Below are 18,305 nucleotides of genomic sequence, written 5' to 3' on the forward strand. Positions count from 1 at the left end.
CTTGTTTCACAGGTGGCAGTTTTACCTGCTATTCCACAATGCCAGCCCCAAAAGCTGTTCTTCAACACAATAACATGATTCCTAACCACCTTACATTTTTCTCAGTTTTACAATGAGTTGTCTTTCATGTGAAGTGTTGAGACCCAGGTTCAGTTCATTTATTATTTTGTTTTTCTTTAACCTTAATAAGGTTTTCTTGGCATCTTCTCCTTTCTTCAGCCAGTTCACAAATGAAAACAAGGAGAGTGGAAAATCATGCATGACATTTTGTAACTAGTCCTGGATTTAATATACATTATTTCAGTTCAGAACCAAGTTGTTTCATTCCAGGCCAACCTTTAGAAGGGCCAAGGAAGTGTTCCAGTGTGCCCAGGAAGAGAAAATGGGATTAATGAGCATTTTTCCTGTCCCTATGACACAAGAGTAATGAAAACCTGTATAACTTTGTGCTCTGAAAACATGAAAGTTTCACTGTAGCTTGTCATGTTGATAACAAATTTAAGTAGACTTTTATGATGCACTTCATTTATTGATCATTTTTGGCTAAAATTGTTGGAGGCTAATTATATTGATTACAGAGAAACAGTTGTGTATTAGTAGATTTGAAAGTTTAAGAATTCCTGTGGGAATTCCTTGTTCTCCATACTATTCTTAGTAGAGCTTGCAAATTATAATATCAATGTCAATTTCAGTACATTAAAGTTATTGTTGCTGGGCAAGTCAACTTAATTATCAAAAAATTTTGAGTAAAATTGATTTATTATGTACTAGAATGGGATGAGAATATGTCTTCATTTAAGGCATAGCTTTATTTTAAGAAAAAAATTAATGTAATCCCAATAATAATTTATAATGACCTCATGGATTACTAGAAGTGATCTAGCTAAGCCTGGAAACTCTTGTACAGAAAAGATGTTTAAAATAGATGGAAGATGATCCTTGCAAGTTTATGATTTTTTGACAGGATTACAATGGAACTTAAACATTTACATTTTCTCAAGTATCATTCTTTGTAGATGGCACTTTTACGATCCATTATTTTTCCTGAAAAGTACACAGATTTCATAACACTAGGTTTCTTAAATACATTTCCTTCCAAGTCATGTAGGAAGTGTATAAGTGGTTGTTTCCCACAGATTCTGTGGCTCTGGTATCTGGGAGTGGCTGAGCTGAGTAACTGTGTCTCGTCTTCCAATCAAGCTTTCGATTTCATGGTTATTTTCATTTGACAGCTGGAGCAAGGGAAGGATAAACTCTTTCCTGTGGTTTTTTTAGGCTTCGGATTATTGCTGCTTTTGATCAGGCTAGAGATTTCAGTTCATCATCTCTTGAGCCTTTCCACAGCCGGAAAAAGAGTCCTCAGGATGTGACAGCTGTCTTCCCTTTGAGGGAGGGACCCAAGAGAGAAACTGTACTTTCTCTTAGCTTGTTTCGACAATTTTCAGAACACAATGCTTGCAATGCAAGAAATTGAGACTTATTTATCTAGTTATCTATATGGGCATGCTTTATGGATATTGGGATATTAATATAGTGGTTACAGCATAAGAAAAAAGGAAAAGGAGAGGATAAAAGGAAGGGTGAGAGAGAAGCAATGAGGCAGGTTGAGGAGGAAGAGGAAAGAATGTAAAGGAGCAGAGGAGGGGAAAGAGAAAGAGAAGAAAGATAAGCAGAAGAGAAGGCAAAGAAAAGGTGAAGAAATATTTGTACTCATAGCCATGACCGTAGTCGAGTTCTAGAATGCATCTGCTCTGGATCTGTATCCCAGGTGTGCCATTACAGATTCAGTTTTTGGTTTTAAGCCTTAGTATTTTTCATCTCTAAAATGGAGGAATAATTTTTGCCAGTGGTTTTTGTATCACATAATATTGTGCATGAAAATACTGAGCATGATGTCTAATATTTAGTAATTATGGCATAAATAAATGTTAGTTATTAGACATTAACTATTATTTAGTTCTTTTGATATAAATGCATTTATAATTATTAATATTGTCATTTATAATGTAATGTAAGGGGAATTGTCTATAATTAATAAATTAATAGCAGACTATTAAAGTTTTTGACTCATGACTATAAAATGATAGCAGTAGAATTAAACTTATGTGTGTCTGATTGTAAATTCAAGAGTTTTTTGTTATAGAAAGATATAAAATGTACTTATCACATGTTAATTTTATACATTAATTTAAATGATCATATTTTATGCCTCAAGCCAGGAATAATTATTTTTTCACTACTGGAGTGTGCAATTCTGTTTCATAAGGTTTTATATGTTCTAAATATTTATAAATTTATTATGCAACAACAAATACAAAATTTTAAAAACAATTTCCTCTATTTATCAAATAATTTGTTTTCCTTTTTCTTGTTAAGTGAAAGTGAAATAATTTGGTTTAAGAGAACCACATTTTGGTTATTTTGATGTTACAGTTTCTTGTAGCATAAAACATTTCAGCTAGTTTAGCAGAGCTCAGAAAATATTGTCAGTGTATGCCTACTCTGAGTGCTCAAATTTTATTTGGTAAATGTTTAGAATACTATGACCACTTTTGTTTTTCTTTGCTTGAGTTAAGGGACTTTGAATACACTTACAGAAACCAAGTCAATTTACTCTGAACCCATTTTTCTAATTATGGGGTCTACATATGTTCCAGTAATATGTGTTTCTGGAACATTGTCCCTGATACTTCTTTCTTGATATTCTTTTGTGGTTATTCTGTGGGGATGTAAACCTCTAACTATTTAACACAAATACTGAAAATAGGTCTTCCTGAAATACAAATCTGCAGTTAGGAAAGTCAGTGATTTGCAGGTCATTTTGATCCTAGGGAACATTCAACAGTGCTCAAGACTATTTTGATTCTTACACATTAGAGAAAGGTGATACTAGAATCTAATGAGCAGGGTCCAGGGCTGCTGTTAAAACATCTTCCAACTGATGTTATATGGAACAGCCCCTCACAGCAAAGAACACCAGTATCAAAAAGTCACTTGTGTAGAGGTTGAGAAACCTTGATTTAAGGCCATTATGTAATGATATTCATGATAAAACAAATCAGTCAAAAATTTTACTTTTTTCCCAATTCAAAATTTATTCAGGATGTATAAATTCTTATACACTTGCAGGCTACTGTATGCCCCACAAGCATATATGCGAATCATTTTTCAGGTCTAACTCCAAAACTCAATTCCATGCTGACTTTTGAGGTCCATTTTTATTCCCACTTTTCCCATGACTTTATTAGTTTCAAATTATCATTGTCATAGGAGTTTTCTGAGTATAAACAAACTAGATAAAATAGAATCTACTATCTGGCATAGAATAGGTGGTAAGTTTTAGTTCTCTTCCCACTTGTCTACCCTTTTAATGCCTTGTGTATTTTGATCTCCTTATTTACTATATTTACATAGTGACTAAATGCAATGCATAGAGTTTTGACATTTTAATTCAATTATTTGATTTTTTTGAGGATGTATCTACACTATAGAAATGTATTTGTTTGAAAATCAAAATTTCTTTTTTAAAAAACTTTTATTTGAGAGGCAGAGTTACAGAGAGAGGGAGAGACAGAGATCTTCCATCTACTAGTTCACTCCCCAACTGGCCACAATGGCCGGAGCTGGGCCGATCTGTAGCCAGTAGCCCAGAGCTGCTTCTTGCTCTCCCAAGTGGGTGCAGTGGCCCAAGCACTTGGGCCAAGTTCCACTGCTTTCCTAGACCATTAGTAGAGAGCTGGATCAGAAGAGGAGCAGCTGGGTCACAAACCGGAGTCCATATAGGATGATAGTACCACAAGCGGAGGCTTAGCCTACCACACCAGAGCTGATCCTACATTATTTCTTTCTTAATACTCAACATTGTTAACACTGAAGAAATAGTGCTTGAGTGAAATGTGTGAAGAAAGGAACAACTAAGGATCAACATTTCCATATCTGTAGCTGTCAATCAGTTAGACAGTATTAACACATCATTTTTCTTTATTATATATTATTTTAAGCATTTTAATAGTTTTACAAAAATTATTAAAATTGTATATGTGTAGGCCGGCGCTGCAACTCACTAGGCTAATCCTCCACCTGCGGCACCGGCACACAGGGTTGTAGTCCCGATCGGGGCACCGGATTCTGTCCCAGTTGCCCCTCTTCCAGGCCAGCTCTCTGATGTGGCCCGGGAGGGCAGTGGAGGATGGCCCAAGTGCTTGGGCCCTGCACCCCATGGGAGACCAGGAGAAGCACCTGGCTCCTGACTTTGGATCAGCGCAGTGCGCCAGCAGCAGCGGCCATTGGGGGGTGAACCAACAGAAAAAAGGAAGACCTTTCTCTCTGTCTCTCTCTCTCACTGTCCACTCTGCCTGTCAAAAAAAAGTATATGTGTAGTATTATTTTCCTTATTTATGCTTTAGAAGATGAAATAAAGATATAAAATATATACTTACTGTTTGGGATGTTTGTTTTTCTGTTGATATATATCACATGTTTACAAACACTCTTAATTAATAAAAAAACTTCTGTGTAGGTCCCTAAAACTTAGTTAAACAATGCAATTTCCTAGCTACATCTTCATTTGGAAAATTGTTTGCTGATTACAAAGAAAGTGCAATAATTTAAATTAAGAATATAGTGAAGGAATAAAGCCAAAACTGAAAACAGCCAAAAACCAAATATTTTGAGAAATGCTTAAATATATCCTTTTTGACCCTTACAGAAAGTGTGGACTATGGGCCAGTGTTTGTGCAAGAACCAGATGATATCATTTTCCCAACTGATTCTGATGAAAAGAAGGTGGCATTGAATTGTGAAAGTCGTGGCAACCCAGTTCCCAGTTACAGGTAGAAATTCACTGTCATTTTTCTTAAGCTCTAAGATAATTTCCATTAATGAGATTCTGACACATGCATGGAATTTTGTAATGTCAAGTAATTTTTACATATTTGTCTTCTGACTTTTTTCCTCAGATGGCTTCGAAATGGAACAGAAATAGATTTGGAGAGTGATTATCGCTATAGTTTGATAGAAGGTACTTTCATCATAAGCAACCCAAGTGAAGCAAAGGATGCTGGTCATTATCAATGTTTAGCAACCAACACTTTCGGAAGTATTCTTAGTAGAGAAGCCATACTTCAGTTTGCCTGTAAGTAAATGAATACATGATTTTTTTCCATATATATGCATACAGTGTTATAATTGTACTTTGAAATTTAGTTAGGAAAAGCTTAAAATCTCAAAAAGTAAGAGTAAAATCATGATAAGGAGGAGAGCTATGCAAGCCATCTATTCATTCGTAGGAGATTTTGAAATTGCTTGAAGGGATTTTTTCCTCCCATAAAATAATATCTGGCATACTATTATGGGAAGTTAAACTCTACTCATGAGTGTAGATAAAGTATTGGAATTCAAATATCTTTTGAAATCTCATTCTCTGTCTGCTTTTGAAAAATATCTATTTTTATGCCTTTATTTGCTGCCTATAATAGTTACTCTTTGTTATAGATTCTTCAGAATATATTCAGAATATGTTCTAAATATTGTACCTGTTCTTAGTTAACTAAAGCAATGTCCTGAAATACTAAAATTTCAGATTGTGACTGTAGTTCCCAGGAATTCCAATTTTTTTGTTGGAAAATATATCATATATTCATGCCCCACATAGTTACATTTAAATCTATGAACTCACAGATGACATACACACTAACTTTGGAATTCCCAAAATTAGTGATGTCATAACTGTATTAGTTTGTATAAGTACATCCCATGCTGTTTGCACAACAAAATTACCAATGATATAGTTCCTAATATGTATTTCCATCATTAAGAGATACATGACTATATAGAGACTGGAATATAAACATTTTCTAAAGCAGATTGTGTATCTCATTAACTGAATATATTGACTTCTTAAGATCTCTGGAATTTCATAATGATGAAGGTTTACACCAAATTGAGGCAAGGCTACCAGATGAAAAACTTCAATACTATTCCTTAGTAAATAATCTTACTTGAATATAAATTCTTGTGGATTATAATTTCTACACAATAGAAAGGTCAGGAATATTTGCTTTAATACATGTAACTTTGTTGACAGCATAAGCTGTCATGAAATTGTTTTCATTTTAAAAAATTCCCTCAAGAATGTAACAATTGATTTTTCTCTATATAATCTTTCTCATGTATCACTTATAATTAACCCAGAATCCAGGCTCACTATTATAGAAGTGTGAAGGAGAAAGAGAAATGAAAAAGGATTTATAATGAATTTAATTTGGAAAACATTAAGCTAGATCCTAAAAAATCTAAATATTATCTTTTAAAATATTTGTCTCAGGATTTCATATGAGTATGTTTATAAACACCAACATAATGTACTAAATACACCACTTTTATTTTGTAAAATATTACATGACATCACAGAAACTAATACTTTCAAGTATGTGCTTTAACAAAGTAACTTAATAAACAAATGGCTCCTGTATTCAATAGAGCGGTCTTTTCATGACAGCTATAGCAAGTCCAGGGAACATATATACAAATACATAAGCTTATATCTTTATCTATAATGTCTGACACAAGTACACCAATTAGCAATAGCCTGTATGGTATTTATTCCCCCTAATAGGAGAAAATTGTACCAAGTTTGTTTTTTTTTTTCTTTTCTGAATGCTTTAGTGCAGTATTCAATTTTGAGAGATCCCAGTTGTCCACATGATTGCGCCTTCCTGCAAAGACCAGTGGCAGTCAAGTCCAGTCACTCATCAATGCTCATCCTGATCTGAAGGGAGCAGTTTGGTGCTAGCATTTACACTTCAGTGAGAAACTATGAGAAACAGTCTAATCTATCTTACCTGTACAGCATAAGGCTGTGCTCAACTTGGTTAGAGCAATGTTGTTTATTTCTAACTTCAGCATTTTAAGCAGTCATATGGATTCCTTGACAGAATCTTCTGACTGTGCCCTTCTGCCTTCACAAACCACCCAACTCAGACGGTAAGGAAGATAGGCACAGGATCCCAAAAGGAATCTGGTTGAGGCAAATACTCAGTTTCTTAGGTAGAGAGGGCCTCTTCTGTCTTGGAATTGCTTCAAAGCCTAGAGGCCACTGTGTTTATACTTCAGGTCTAACTCCACTGTTTTTCCACCTTTGATCTTTCGGGGGAAAATATAACTGGGTTATAGTAGAGAGAGTTATATTTGATCAGAAATACACTTTATTACATCTGGGTAGGAGTATGGATGTTGTGAGATTCTGGGAATCCAGGTAGTATGGGAATTAGGGGAAGAAATGAGGTAAAAAGTTAGGGAGAAAAAAGAAAAGGCTCTTCAAAAAGGATGTGAATGGGTAAGTGAGATTTGGAAACTTGAACCTGTATCAAGTGTTGTAGCTCAGTGGATTAAACCATTCTTTGGGATTCTCACATTCCATATTGGCCTGCCTAGTTCAAGTCCTACTCTGCACTTCTGACCCAGATTCCTATTATTTTATTTATTTATTTATTTATTTTTGGACAGGCAGAGTTAGATAGTGAGAGAGACACAGAGAGAAAGGTCCTCCTTTTCCGTTGGCTCACCACCTCCCAAATGGCTGCTACGGCTGGCACGCTGCGGTCAGCGTGCTGTGCCGATCTGAAGCCAGGAGCCAGGTGCTTCCTCCTGGTCTCCCATGCAGGAGCAGGGCCCAAGCACTTGGGCCATCCTCCACTGCCTTCCTGGGCCACAGCAGAGAGCTGGCCTGGAAGAGGGACAACCGGGACAGAATCCGGAGCCCCAACCGGGACTAGAACCCGGGATGCTAGTGCCGCAGGTGGAGGATTAGCCAAGTGAGCCACGGCTCCTGCCAGATTCCCATTATTGCGCCAAAGAGGCAGTAATGATGATATAACTTTAATATATCATATTAGAATCATGTTTATTTTTCATATACTTAAATATGTATGTAAATACTAAACTTCCTAAAGTTTAATATCTTAATGGTTGTATGATTTTTTGTATAGTCAGTTTACTCATATGCATATATAAATTATCAACTTTGGCTATTGAAAAGTTAATGCAAGCTTTTTCATTCTCTTATTAACTAGAAATATACCATAAATATCTTATCTTTCCACTGATAACATGTGGATCCCCTACCATCTACTCCCCACAACTGTGCATAGATTCAGTTATTTTTAATGACCATAATGTTAGAGAATTAAATGTAGGTGCCAGAGGTGCATATCAGATCCTTGGGGTAGGATAACATTGTTGATAAAGCGGATTAGTGAAAGAGATTAAAAATTTTTAAAGGTCTCAAATTCACATTAATCGTTCATGTTTACTGAATGCTTAATTCTATGGCAGGCAATGCTCTAAATGTTTTAATTACATTAATTCCTTGCCTACTCAGAATTAACATGAGTTAGATTGTAAAATGTAAATTTGTTTCACAGATGATACCTCTAATTCAACTCTAGTAGTGCACAATCTTTTTCTACTCTAATGTAAATACATATTGTAATTCTTTTTGATATAGCCATTTGATTTTCACTTCCTCACAGAAACTATAATTATATTGTGTTTTATTGTATATTACCTTTTTATTTGAAAATATTTTAAGTAATACAGTGAAGTATGAAATAGAGTTCAGTGAGCATACATAGACAATTTTGAACATTTTGCATATTGATTTCACATATAAAATACATGTTATTTGTCCCGTCCCGTGGGACAGCAACTGGGGCCGAGCACCTAGAAGGAGAAATGAAAGGGACAGGAGACACAAAGATGGCAGCAAGACAAGATGGCTGATCAAGCTGCGATTTTATTTTTTTTAACCACACACTTATATATCGTGAAGGCAGGGTGTCGGGCGGGGGAAGGAGGGGAGTTTACCTTGCAGTTGCAATGCTTGTGCAAGCAGAGGAAGGTCACAAGGTTATCTTGCAGCTGCAATGCTTGTGCAGGGGGGGGAATGGTCATAAAGTCTTAAGACACATGGTGGCATTATCAGTACTTTCCGGCCCGGGCTGCTTAGCTCTACTTCAGTAGTTTTCCGCTAAGAGGCCACATGTTGTGCGGTCCCCAACAGTTATTTTTAAGCAGGGGTTGATGTGTTAATATCACATAATGTGGGATTCATGTTAACAATTACAAAATGAGGAAAGAAGGGCCTATTAGTTTGTAAGTGATACAATTCAGTGAACACAACATTGATAAATAAACATATACCAAGTAATATGGCATCCATACACTTTTTGCCTTATCTGTATTTTAACTTATACTTGAGAGAAAAAAAAATGTGGTATTGGTCTTTCCATGTCTTTTTTATCTCAGTTACTATGTTCTCCAATTCTATCCATTTTGTTGTAAATGTCAAGACTTCATCTTTTTATGACTGAGTAAATCACACTTTGTATGTGTGCCACATTTGCTTTATGCATTCATCCACTGATGGAAATATAGGTTGACTCTGTTTGTTTGTCACCATGAATATTGCTGCAGTAAACATGGGGATTCTGCTTTCTGTTTTATACATTGATTTCATTTTCTTCAAGAAATAGAATAACTGGATAATCTAATAGACCTATATTTAGTTTCTAAAAAGATTTATTTATTTATTTGAAAGAGTTACATAGTGGAAGAGAGAGATCTTCCATCTGCTGGTTCACTCCCAGATGGCTGCAAAGGCCAAAGCTTTGCCAGTCAGAGTCAGGAGCCAGGATCTTCTTCCAGGTCTCCCATGTGGGTGGCTACTGACCCAAATACTTGGGCTGTATTCTGCTTTTCCCAGGCCATTAGCAGGGAGCTGGATTGGAGGTGGAGCGACTAGAACATGAACAGGCACCCATATGGGATGCTGTTGTCACTGTTTATTTGAAAGGCAGAGCAGCAGACAGAGAGGGGGAGAGATTCACAAAAAGATCTTCTATCTACTTGTTCACTCCCCGGATAACTAAAGTAGCATGGGGTAGGTCAGGCTTTAGCAGGGAAACAGGGGTGCCATCTGAGTCTCTCACATGGGGTCACTAGGGCCCAAGTACTTGGACCATCATCCATTGCCTTCTTAGACACATTAGTTGGAAGATGGATTGGGAGCAGTGTAAGCAGGACTGGAACTGGAACTCTGAACTGGGGTGCCAGTGTCCCGAGTGCTGGTTTAACCAGCTATAACATGATGCTGATCACTATTTTTAGTTTTTGAGGAATACCTATACTAATAGTTTTCCGTAATGGTTGAACTAATTTGCATTCCTACCAGGAGTGTATTAGAATTCCCTTTTCTCTACAACCTTCCTGCTTTTTAATATTGTTACTTTTTGATGATATCTAACATAACTGGAGTTAGAAGATGGTTCAATGTGGTATTTTTACATTTCTCTGATAACAATGATCCTGAGAAATTTCAAAATGTGTTTGTTAGATGCTTGTATTTCCTTATTTCAGAAATGTATATCTAGATTCTTTGCTCATTTCTTAACTGGATTATTTACTTTTTTGTTGAATTTCTTTATCTTCTTATATATCGTAGATATTAATCATTTATCAGATATAGAGCTTCAGATACTTTCTCTCATCTGTCAGTTGCTGTTCACTCTATTGAAGGTTTCTTTTGCTGTGCAGATGCTTCTTAGTTTTATATAATCCTGTTTCTTTATTTCTTTAGCTTTTACTGCCTGTGATTTGGAGATTTACCCAAAAATCATTGCCTATGCTAGTTTCCCCTGTGTTTTCCTTAAGCACACACACACACACACACAGAGAAAGAGATAGAGAGAGACAGAGACAGAGACAGAGACAGAGACAGAGAGACTGACTGACTTCCACTGGTTCACTCTTCAAATGCCCACAACAGTCAGCTAGAAGAGGCCATTCAGGAGCCAAGAGCCCAGTGTAGCTCTCCCACAAAGATGGCAGGGACCAAGTACTTGAATTTTCAAGTACTGTCACCCAGTGCATTAGCAGCATGTTAGATTAGTCGATAAACTGAGACTTTAACAGCCACTCCAAAATGCCATGTGGGCACCTCAGGTGATAGTTCAAGCTCTTTACCCATTGCCTATCCCTTTGAATCATTTTCCATGATTTTTTAAATTGGGTTTAATATAAGGTCTTGTTTCAAACTTTTATATGCTTCTTTGCTACAATTTGCTGAACAGCCTGTCCTTTCTCCAGGAAGTGTGTTGAATCACCTTTGCCAAAGATAAGTTGGGTATAGATGGGTAGATTTATTTCTTTGGTTCCTATTCTTTTTCAATGTGTTACATGTCTATTTTTATTTAAGTATCATCCTGTTTTGGTTACAATAACTGTCTAGTAAGTCTTACATTCTGTTATTGTGATGCCTCAGGCTTTGTTTTACGTTGCAGTTTGCTCTGGCTATTTGGTGCCCTTTGTGTTTCTATATGGATTTTAGGATTTATTTTATGATACTGTGTGAAATGTCATTGGCACTGAATCTGTGAATCACTTTGAGAAGTATGAATATTTTGGTATTATCATTTCTTTCAATGTATTAACATGGTAGGTCTTTACAATTTTTTATGTCTTCTTTAGTTTAATTAGTGTGTGTGTTTTTTTTTTAATTTCCACATCCTTGGTTAAATTTTTCCCAAGGTATATAATTTTTAGTAGCTGTTATAAGTGACATTCCTGTTACAAATTCTTTCTCAGCAGGATCATTATTGGTGTATAAAACCCTACTGATTTTTGCATGCTGATTTTGTATCCCATAACTTAGTTGAATTCATTTATAGTTCTAAAAAAGGCTTATGGAGTCTTTTGGTTCCCCTGCATATAAAACCATCTAGAAATAGGAAGAATATGACGTCCTCCTAAACCGTAGGTTTCTATTTAGAAAGAAATAAATGGTTTTGGCTACAATTTCCACAGCTATATTGAATAAGAGTGGTTAAGGTCTGACTTTTTAAATTTGAGTCTTCTCTCCTGTTTTCTGAGTTAGGCTAGCATACACTATCTTATATTTGCTATTTCCACTTGTTTTTGTTATACAGGTATTAAGAAATTTAATTATGAAGTGATGGCTGATGAAATAAGAATAGTGATATTTTGAAAATTATACTATTATATAGTCTGAAAATTATTGTGTTTGTAACAAAGATTTCCATAGGACTTCTAGCAGTCAAAAGGACCCTAATATCTTCCCACTTCCACAAAGGAAGAAATTTTTTCCCTTGATAAATTTGTTTTTGTACATTTATGAAATTTTTTTAATTTTTAAAATTTATAAAAAAGAACAAATTTCATGTATTTTATATGTTAAATTTTAGTGATGGGTTAAGGTTGTGATTATACAGTAAATTGAAAATATGTCATTGTAAAAATTTAAAATAAGAAAGGAAGGAGAAAGGGAGGGATGGAGGTTATGGTAGGAAGTATCATTATGATCCTTGACAAGTTCAAATTGCTCATTTGTGGCTTTATATAGCAATCCCAATGATAACTGCATCAATTCGATAGCAAGTTTCATTAGCTTGACATAAAGTCAAGACAATATATTAAACATAGCAAGAAATTAATCATGAATTTACTCACTTATCTCTAATAAATATATTATTTTCTGATTTTGATTTGTATAACTAATGGTTTTGAGCAGCTGCTGCACACTTACTCATCCCCTTCTAACCTACCCCTCATATGTCTAAGTGTCTACCCAGGAGGATCTTCCATTTTCAGTTCTGCCTAAATGAATATTTATAAACATGGTTCATCTTTGTTAATGTTAATACTTTAACATTAATACATGTGTACCACACAAGGGTATAGTAAAAATTAATAAGATGGAGATGTCATGTTTCGAAAGTGGCTTTTAAGTTCAAAAAGAAAGGCAGAAATAAATTCAAAGCTGGATTATTTTTGCTGTGTTGATTGTTACTGGTTTCAATGAGGTTATTTTTGAGAAAATATATTTTATTGCAGGAGCTTATTTTCACCATAAGGATAATTTTCTCACCTAGCATAGTGATTTCTCTCAGTGACAAGCAAGGATACACCAAATAAAACTTTGTCACTCTATTAGCTTATTACTATGCTGATGAGAATTTGGAATTGATAATGTTGACACTGCACACTTTTCAAACATCCTTCAGAAATCAAAGCCTCACAATAATTTCTCCAAAGTCAAGATTTCTGAAAACAATTCATGTGAGCAAATCAAACATAAAATGAATATAAAATGAAAATATAAAAATATAAAATGAAAATAAAATCTTCTTATGCTGTCTCTTGCTTTGGAAATATCTTTATATGAAATCCTTGGCAAACTGATAGTTCATATCTAAATTTCAATACATTTCTTTTCAGGCCGCTTATATGATTTAAATTCCAAATATCACATTATTTTTCCCTGAAGCAATTGATTAGAATAACTTCCAACTCTTTTAGTTGACTTTTGTAGACTCCGCTTTTAAGCCCTTTAACTTAATCTTTCATTTTCATATAAAATTAAAAATTACTTCCCTGGCTTTTTAATGATTTTTTCCCAGGTAAAATTGTCCTTAGACTTTAAGCCATATTTAATAGTGTGTATCATCTAAATAAATTATCTGAATAATCAGCAACTTCACATATATCCAAAGCTTGATTTCAGTAGAATATGGAGCTTTCTTAAATCATCTGAATATTAATCAGAATAAAATAGGTATGTTGACACAGGTGAGTTTATTAGTTATAAAATTATCAGATTTTAATACAAATTAAGCTAATATTTATTTATAGTTTGACTTCCATAACAACATAATTCATTTTTTTTCTCAAATAGCATCACTATTCACAAAAATATATTACTTGCATGTTCCTTTAAAAGAATGATTACAGGAAATTTGAATGTATTTCCCCTTATTAAACTACAGCATGAACTTTTTTGTCCACCTGAAAAAATAAATAATGGTTTAGAGAAAAGTTACTGAGTGAATAACAGTCGCTATCTGTAGTATTCTCAAATACTTAATTCTATTAAAGTATAAATTTGCAAATTTGTTATTTATTAGTGTTCATCTAAACAGGTACTTTCTTCATTAAAGTCGTGACTCATTCTTTCCATATGTGACAGATGACATCCAGCAAGATGGTCCCACCTGCTAACTTTGGCACAGGGTATTGTTTTGTCGCATTGCTCCTTGTTTTTAGAAATATAGAAGACCAGGATCGAGGAATATATATGTCTCCTGACCCTTTTCTGCTCAAACACATTTACAGAATTCATTGCCCTTAATCCTTATCAAAGTGTCTTTGAAGACCTGTGCCGACCTAGTGCAAGAAATTCTAAGGTGATACTAGTGTCAGGTTAATGTGATAAGATCATTTCAGGAAAACTTATGATCCAGGTAAATATAAAGATAGCAATATAATACAAAAAAATATAGGCAAAGGGGCAGGTATAGAATATAAATATAAAAAAAAATATTTAGGAAAAACCTCCCTTGAGGAGCAAGTCTAAGCAGAATGTGTATTAGCCTGGAGGTCCTAGACATTTAATTTCTCCTGAGTCAAAGGAACAGCAACCAAGTTCCAAACAGTGCTGTGCTTCATATATGTTGGGAGATGCTTGCCAGATATTTATAGCAGATAAATAGATGATAGTCAATCAGATGATAGAAATGTATAAATGTGTAAATGCATGTATAAATGTACACACTCACAAAAACACTACAACAAGCAACAGGACTTATTGAGCACTTAAGGGTCAGGCAGGCGAATAAATACATTTTATGCATCACTGCCCCTTTAATTCTTATATCAACCGAATAAAGAAAATTCTGTTGTTGACCTAATCCATGAGTGGATACAAAGGTGAGGCTCAGAGACGTCAAGGTGGATTACAAAGGTGAGGCTCAGAGACGTCAAGGTGTTACCTCAATCACAGAGCTGGTAAATGATAGAACAGTAACACTGACTCAGATCTCACTTCAAACTTCATAATTTAATCTTTGTGATGTTGCCATATTTAATTCAAACATGCTATATTTTTGTCTATTACTTTGGTAATAAATTTATACATAGGATATCCACTGTTCTCTAGGGCATTTTTCTGGATTTTTATGTGAACAACATAGAGCTTAAGGTTGACAAAATCAGTACAAATCCCTTTATTTCATTTCAATCTCCTTAGTTCAGGCATTCATTATCTCTCCCTTGACATCCCAGAAAAATTGCCTACCTAGCATCCCACCCATTTTTTCTGTTTACTGAAATCTACAGCCACATTAAAATTCCTCTATATTGCTTTCTGAAATGATAATGAAAATTATTTATGTTAAACACAGTTCTGACTATATTGTCTCTATGAAAACTTCTTATAAGATACCATAATTGCACAGAAGTTTATAATTTACCCTATCGATATGCATAGACTAGAAGATAATCAGAACTGCTCAAGGTGTTTGTATCCAGGAGAACTCAGCATGGGAAGTCAAGTTAGGCAACTATTTCATTAACCAAGACAAAAGAACTTGAATTCCCTCATTGTGGGAGGCCCCAAAGAGTCTGCAGATGACTGACTGGATTCTGCTAGGAGTGTAAAAAACAAATGAAAATGTTAGAATTGCAACAAGAGTCTGAGTCTGGATCAGTTCAATTAAATAATTCATAGTGCTGCTACGTAGTAAAGTCACACCAAGAAGTAAAGTTAGCTTCTGGGGGAATAAAATAAACTTTGTTTTGACTCTCAGAAGGATATAGGGAATGTTTTAAAATATTGGTTTGTGCTCTGAAAAGGTAAGCAAAAATTTGTTACAAAACACATTGAAAGTTTTAGTAAAACAATAACAGTATTTCATCAAAGACAAATTGTACTAGGGCAAAACAGGAAGAAGGGTGGAAACTTTAGAAATGTATGCATTTGTCTGGTAGAAAGACTGGAAGAGCAGGAAATTGGTCTAGTGTTCAAGACTAGACTAGTTTCCCGTCTCACGGTACTGGGGTTCAATTTCTGGCTCCACCTTCTAACTCCATCTTCCTGTATATACAGCCCTGGAAGGTAATGTTGATAGGTTGAGTAGTTTGGATCATGAAACCCACATGAGAAACCTGAATTACCTTCTAAGCTCCTGACTTTGGCCCTGCCCCAGCCATGGCCATGGTGAGCACTTGGTGAATGGAACCTCTCTGTTGGTCTATCTGTCTCTTGGCTTCTCTTTTACTTATTTAAGAAAGACAGTGAAACAGAACAAAATAAACTGGTGAAAGAGGAAAGAATGATCTGAGAAGGGTAGAAGAGAATCAATGAAAGATAATGTAATATGAATGATGCTCAGGATTTTAAAGTGGGCATTGTCACCAACGTCAGATGCTGAAGTAATAGTTTGATAAGATCTTTACATCTGGAGGTACTTAAACACAGTTTCCAGGGTGATGTGAGCAGAAATCAGAATGCAAGGCTTTAAAGTGTAAGATACTGTTGTGGAAGCTGATTTGAGCCATAACAGATGAAGATGGATGACCAAATTTTGTTCACATGACATTTGAGTGAACACAAGCTGGTATTTGGTTGTACAAAGCAGAGAGTCTGTACAGCTTATGAGCCTAAAAATTAAAAATAGAGGAAAGTTAAATAGATTTTTCCTTTTCAAGTAAGTTATATGCATTCTCTAGGTTTTCTTCCTCCGTGGAAATATTCTCTCACATAGAAGATAATTAATATTTTAATATTATATCAATCTAGAAAAAAACTTAGAGGCTAGATCCTTACATCTTTACTGACAGACTCAGTGAAAGATGTTAAAACCATCCAGGAAGCTATAAATTTTTTCCCAGAAACCTTTTATTTAAGGTATGTAAACTTCATGCATTTCATAAATACAACTTTAGGAACATGGTACCCACCTTCCTACTTGCACTCCCACCTGTCTTCCTCCTTCTTCTCCTATTGCCACTCTTATTTTTTACTAAGATCTATTTTCAATTAACTTTATACATATAAGATTAACTCTGTTCTAAATAAAGAAAACTATTCCTCAACAGTTGAGACCTAAAAATATTACCTTTATAATTTTAACACTAATTCTCATTCTATATCCTCTAGAATATTCAAATGTATTTAAACAAAATGCAACTATTATCTCAAAGGAACTTGAAACTAATGAGATCTTTCCACCATTTTGTAATACCCAGTGATAGAATCAAGTGGTGGTTCGGTTAAACTGGATTTTTCCCATTCTGAAGAATAGAGAACGGAGGAAATGAGGAGTTCACCCTAATCAAGACTGGTTCATGATCTGCGTTTTACTCAGAAGTTACTCAGCATTGTGAAATCCGGGTCTCAGTCCTACATGAGCTTTCTGCAATGTTTTTGTTTTTGCTTTGCGTCAAATTCTGAATGTTTAAAAACTACCAAGGTCGGGGGGCGGGGGGAAGGATGCTAAGATTTCTCAATATAAATTTAGGTAAGTCAGCTTATATATATGCAATTAGAGACTTTTTATGAAGGGCTTCCTCGGCTTATTTGAAACATGAACCTTGGTTCCAACTATAAATGATGATATATTAGTCTGTAAAGAGAGATAAGATTAAAACAACCCTATCTTTCATATTTTATGGTATCTTTGGAAATTGAACATCAAATATATTCTGTAAGAAAATAAAATTGTACCTCCAGAAATTATATTTATGGTGCTGATAGTCTAACTTTGGATCCAAATGAGACTTGGGTAACGTCTCCAAGCCAAGATTATGTTTTTGTATGTTCTGCAAGACAGAAACACGTATGGAGTTCATTGGGGCAATATAGCCATTGTATCAACCAGTTCTCATGGACATGGACGTGGTTACTATCAGTGTTTTTCATGTTTCTACCCAGGAAATAGTAGTCTATCAGTCAGTTCTTAAAAGATTTAGTCTTTCAGGCCGGCACCGCGGCTCACTTGGCTAATCCTCCACCTATGGTGCCAGCACCCCAGGTTCTAGTCCCGGTTGCTGCGCCGGATTCTTTCCCGGTTGCTCCTCTTCCAGTCCAGCACTCTGCTGTGGCCCGGGAAGGCAGTGGAGGATGGCCCAAGTGCTTGGGCCCTGCACCCACATGGGAGACCATGAGGAAGCACCTGGCTCCTGGCTTCGGATCGGCACAGCGCGCTGGCTGTATCAGCCATTTGGGGGCTGAACCAACGGCAAAAGGAAGACCTTTCCCTCTGTATCTCTCTCTCTCTGTCTGTCAACAACAACAAAAAAAGATTTAGTCTCTCAATACATACCCAAATAAAATGTATACCCCTACAACGTGCTTCAAGATCATCTATTTTTGGACTCTGTTTTTCCAACTCTCCCTGTAATTATCAGCATATATTAAACTATTAAAGTCTTGAAAGCTTTTCATTTTGATC

The 18,305-nt window shown here is 35.3% G+C and overlaps 1 protein-coding gene across 1 annotated transcript in view; it reads left to right on the top strand.

The window, feature by feature from the left end:
• Window positions 1–18,305, top strand: part of CNTN5 (contactin 5) — a 1,373,625-nt gene that overhangs the window by 857,318 nt on the left and 498,002 nt on the right. Inside the window, exons 6-7 of the mRNA XM_051820359.2 lie at window positions 4,709–4,832; window positions 4,959–5,134. Coding sequence (XP_051676319.1) covers window positions 4,709–4,832; window positions 4,959–5,134 — 300 coding nt within the window. The remainder of the gene's footprint in view (window positions 1–4,708; window positions 4,833–4,958; window positions 5,135–18,305) is intronic.

The sequence above is a fragment of the Oryctolagus cuniculus genome, chromosome 1 (assembly GCF_964237555.1).
Source record: "Oryctolagus cuniculus chromosome 1, mOryCun1.1, whole genome shotgun sequence".
Lineage (NCBI taxonomy): Eukaryota > Metazoa > Chordata > Mammalia > Lagomorpha > Leporidae > Oryctolagus > Oryctolagus cuniculus.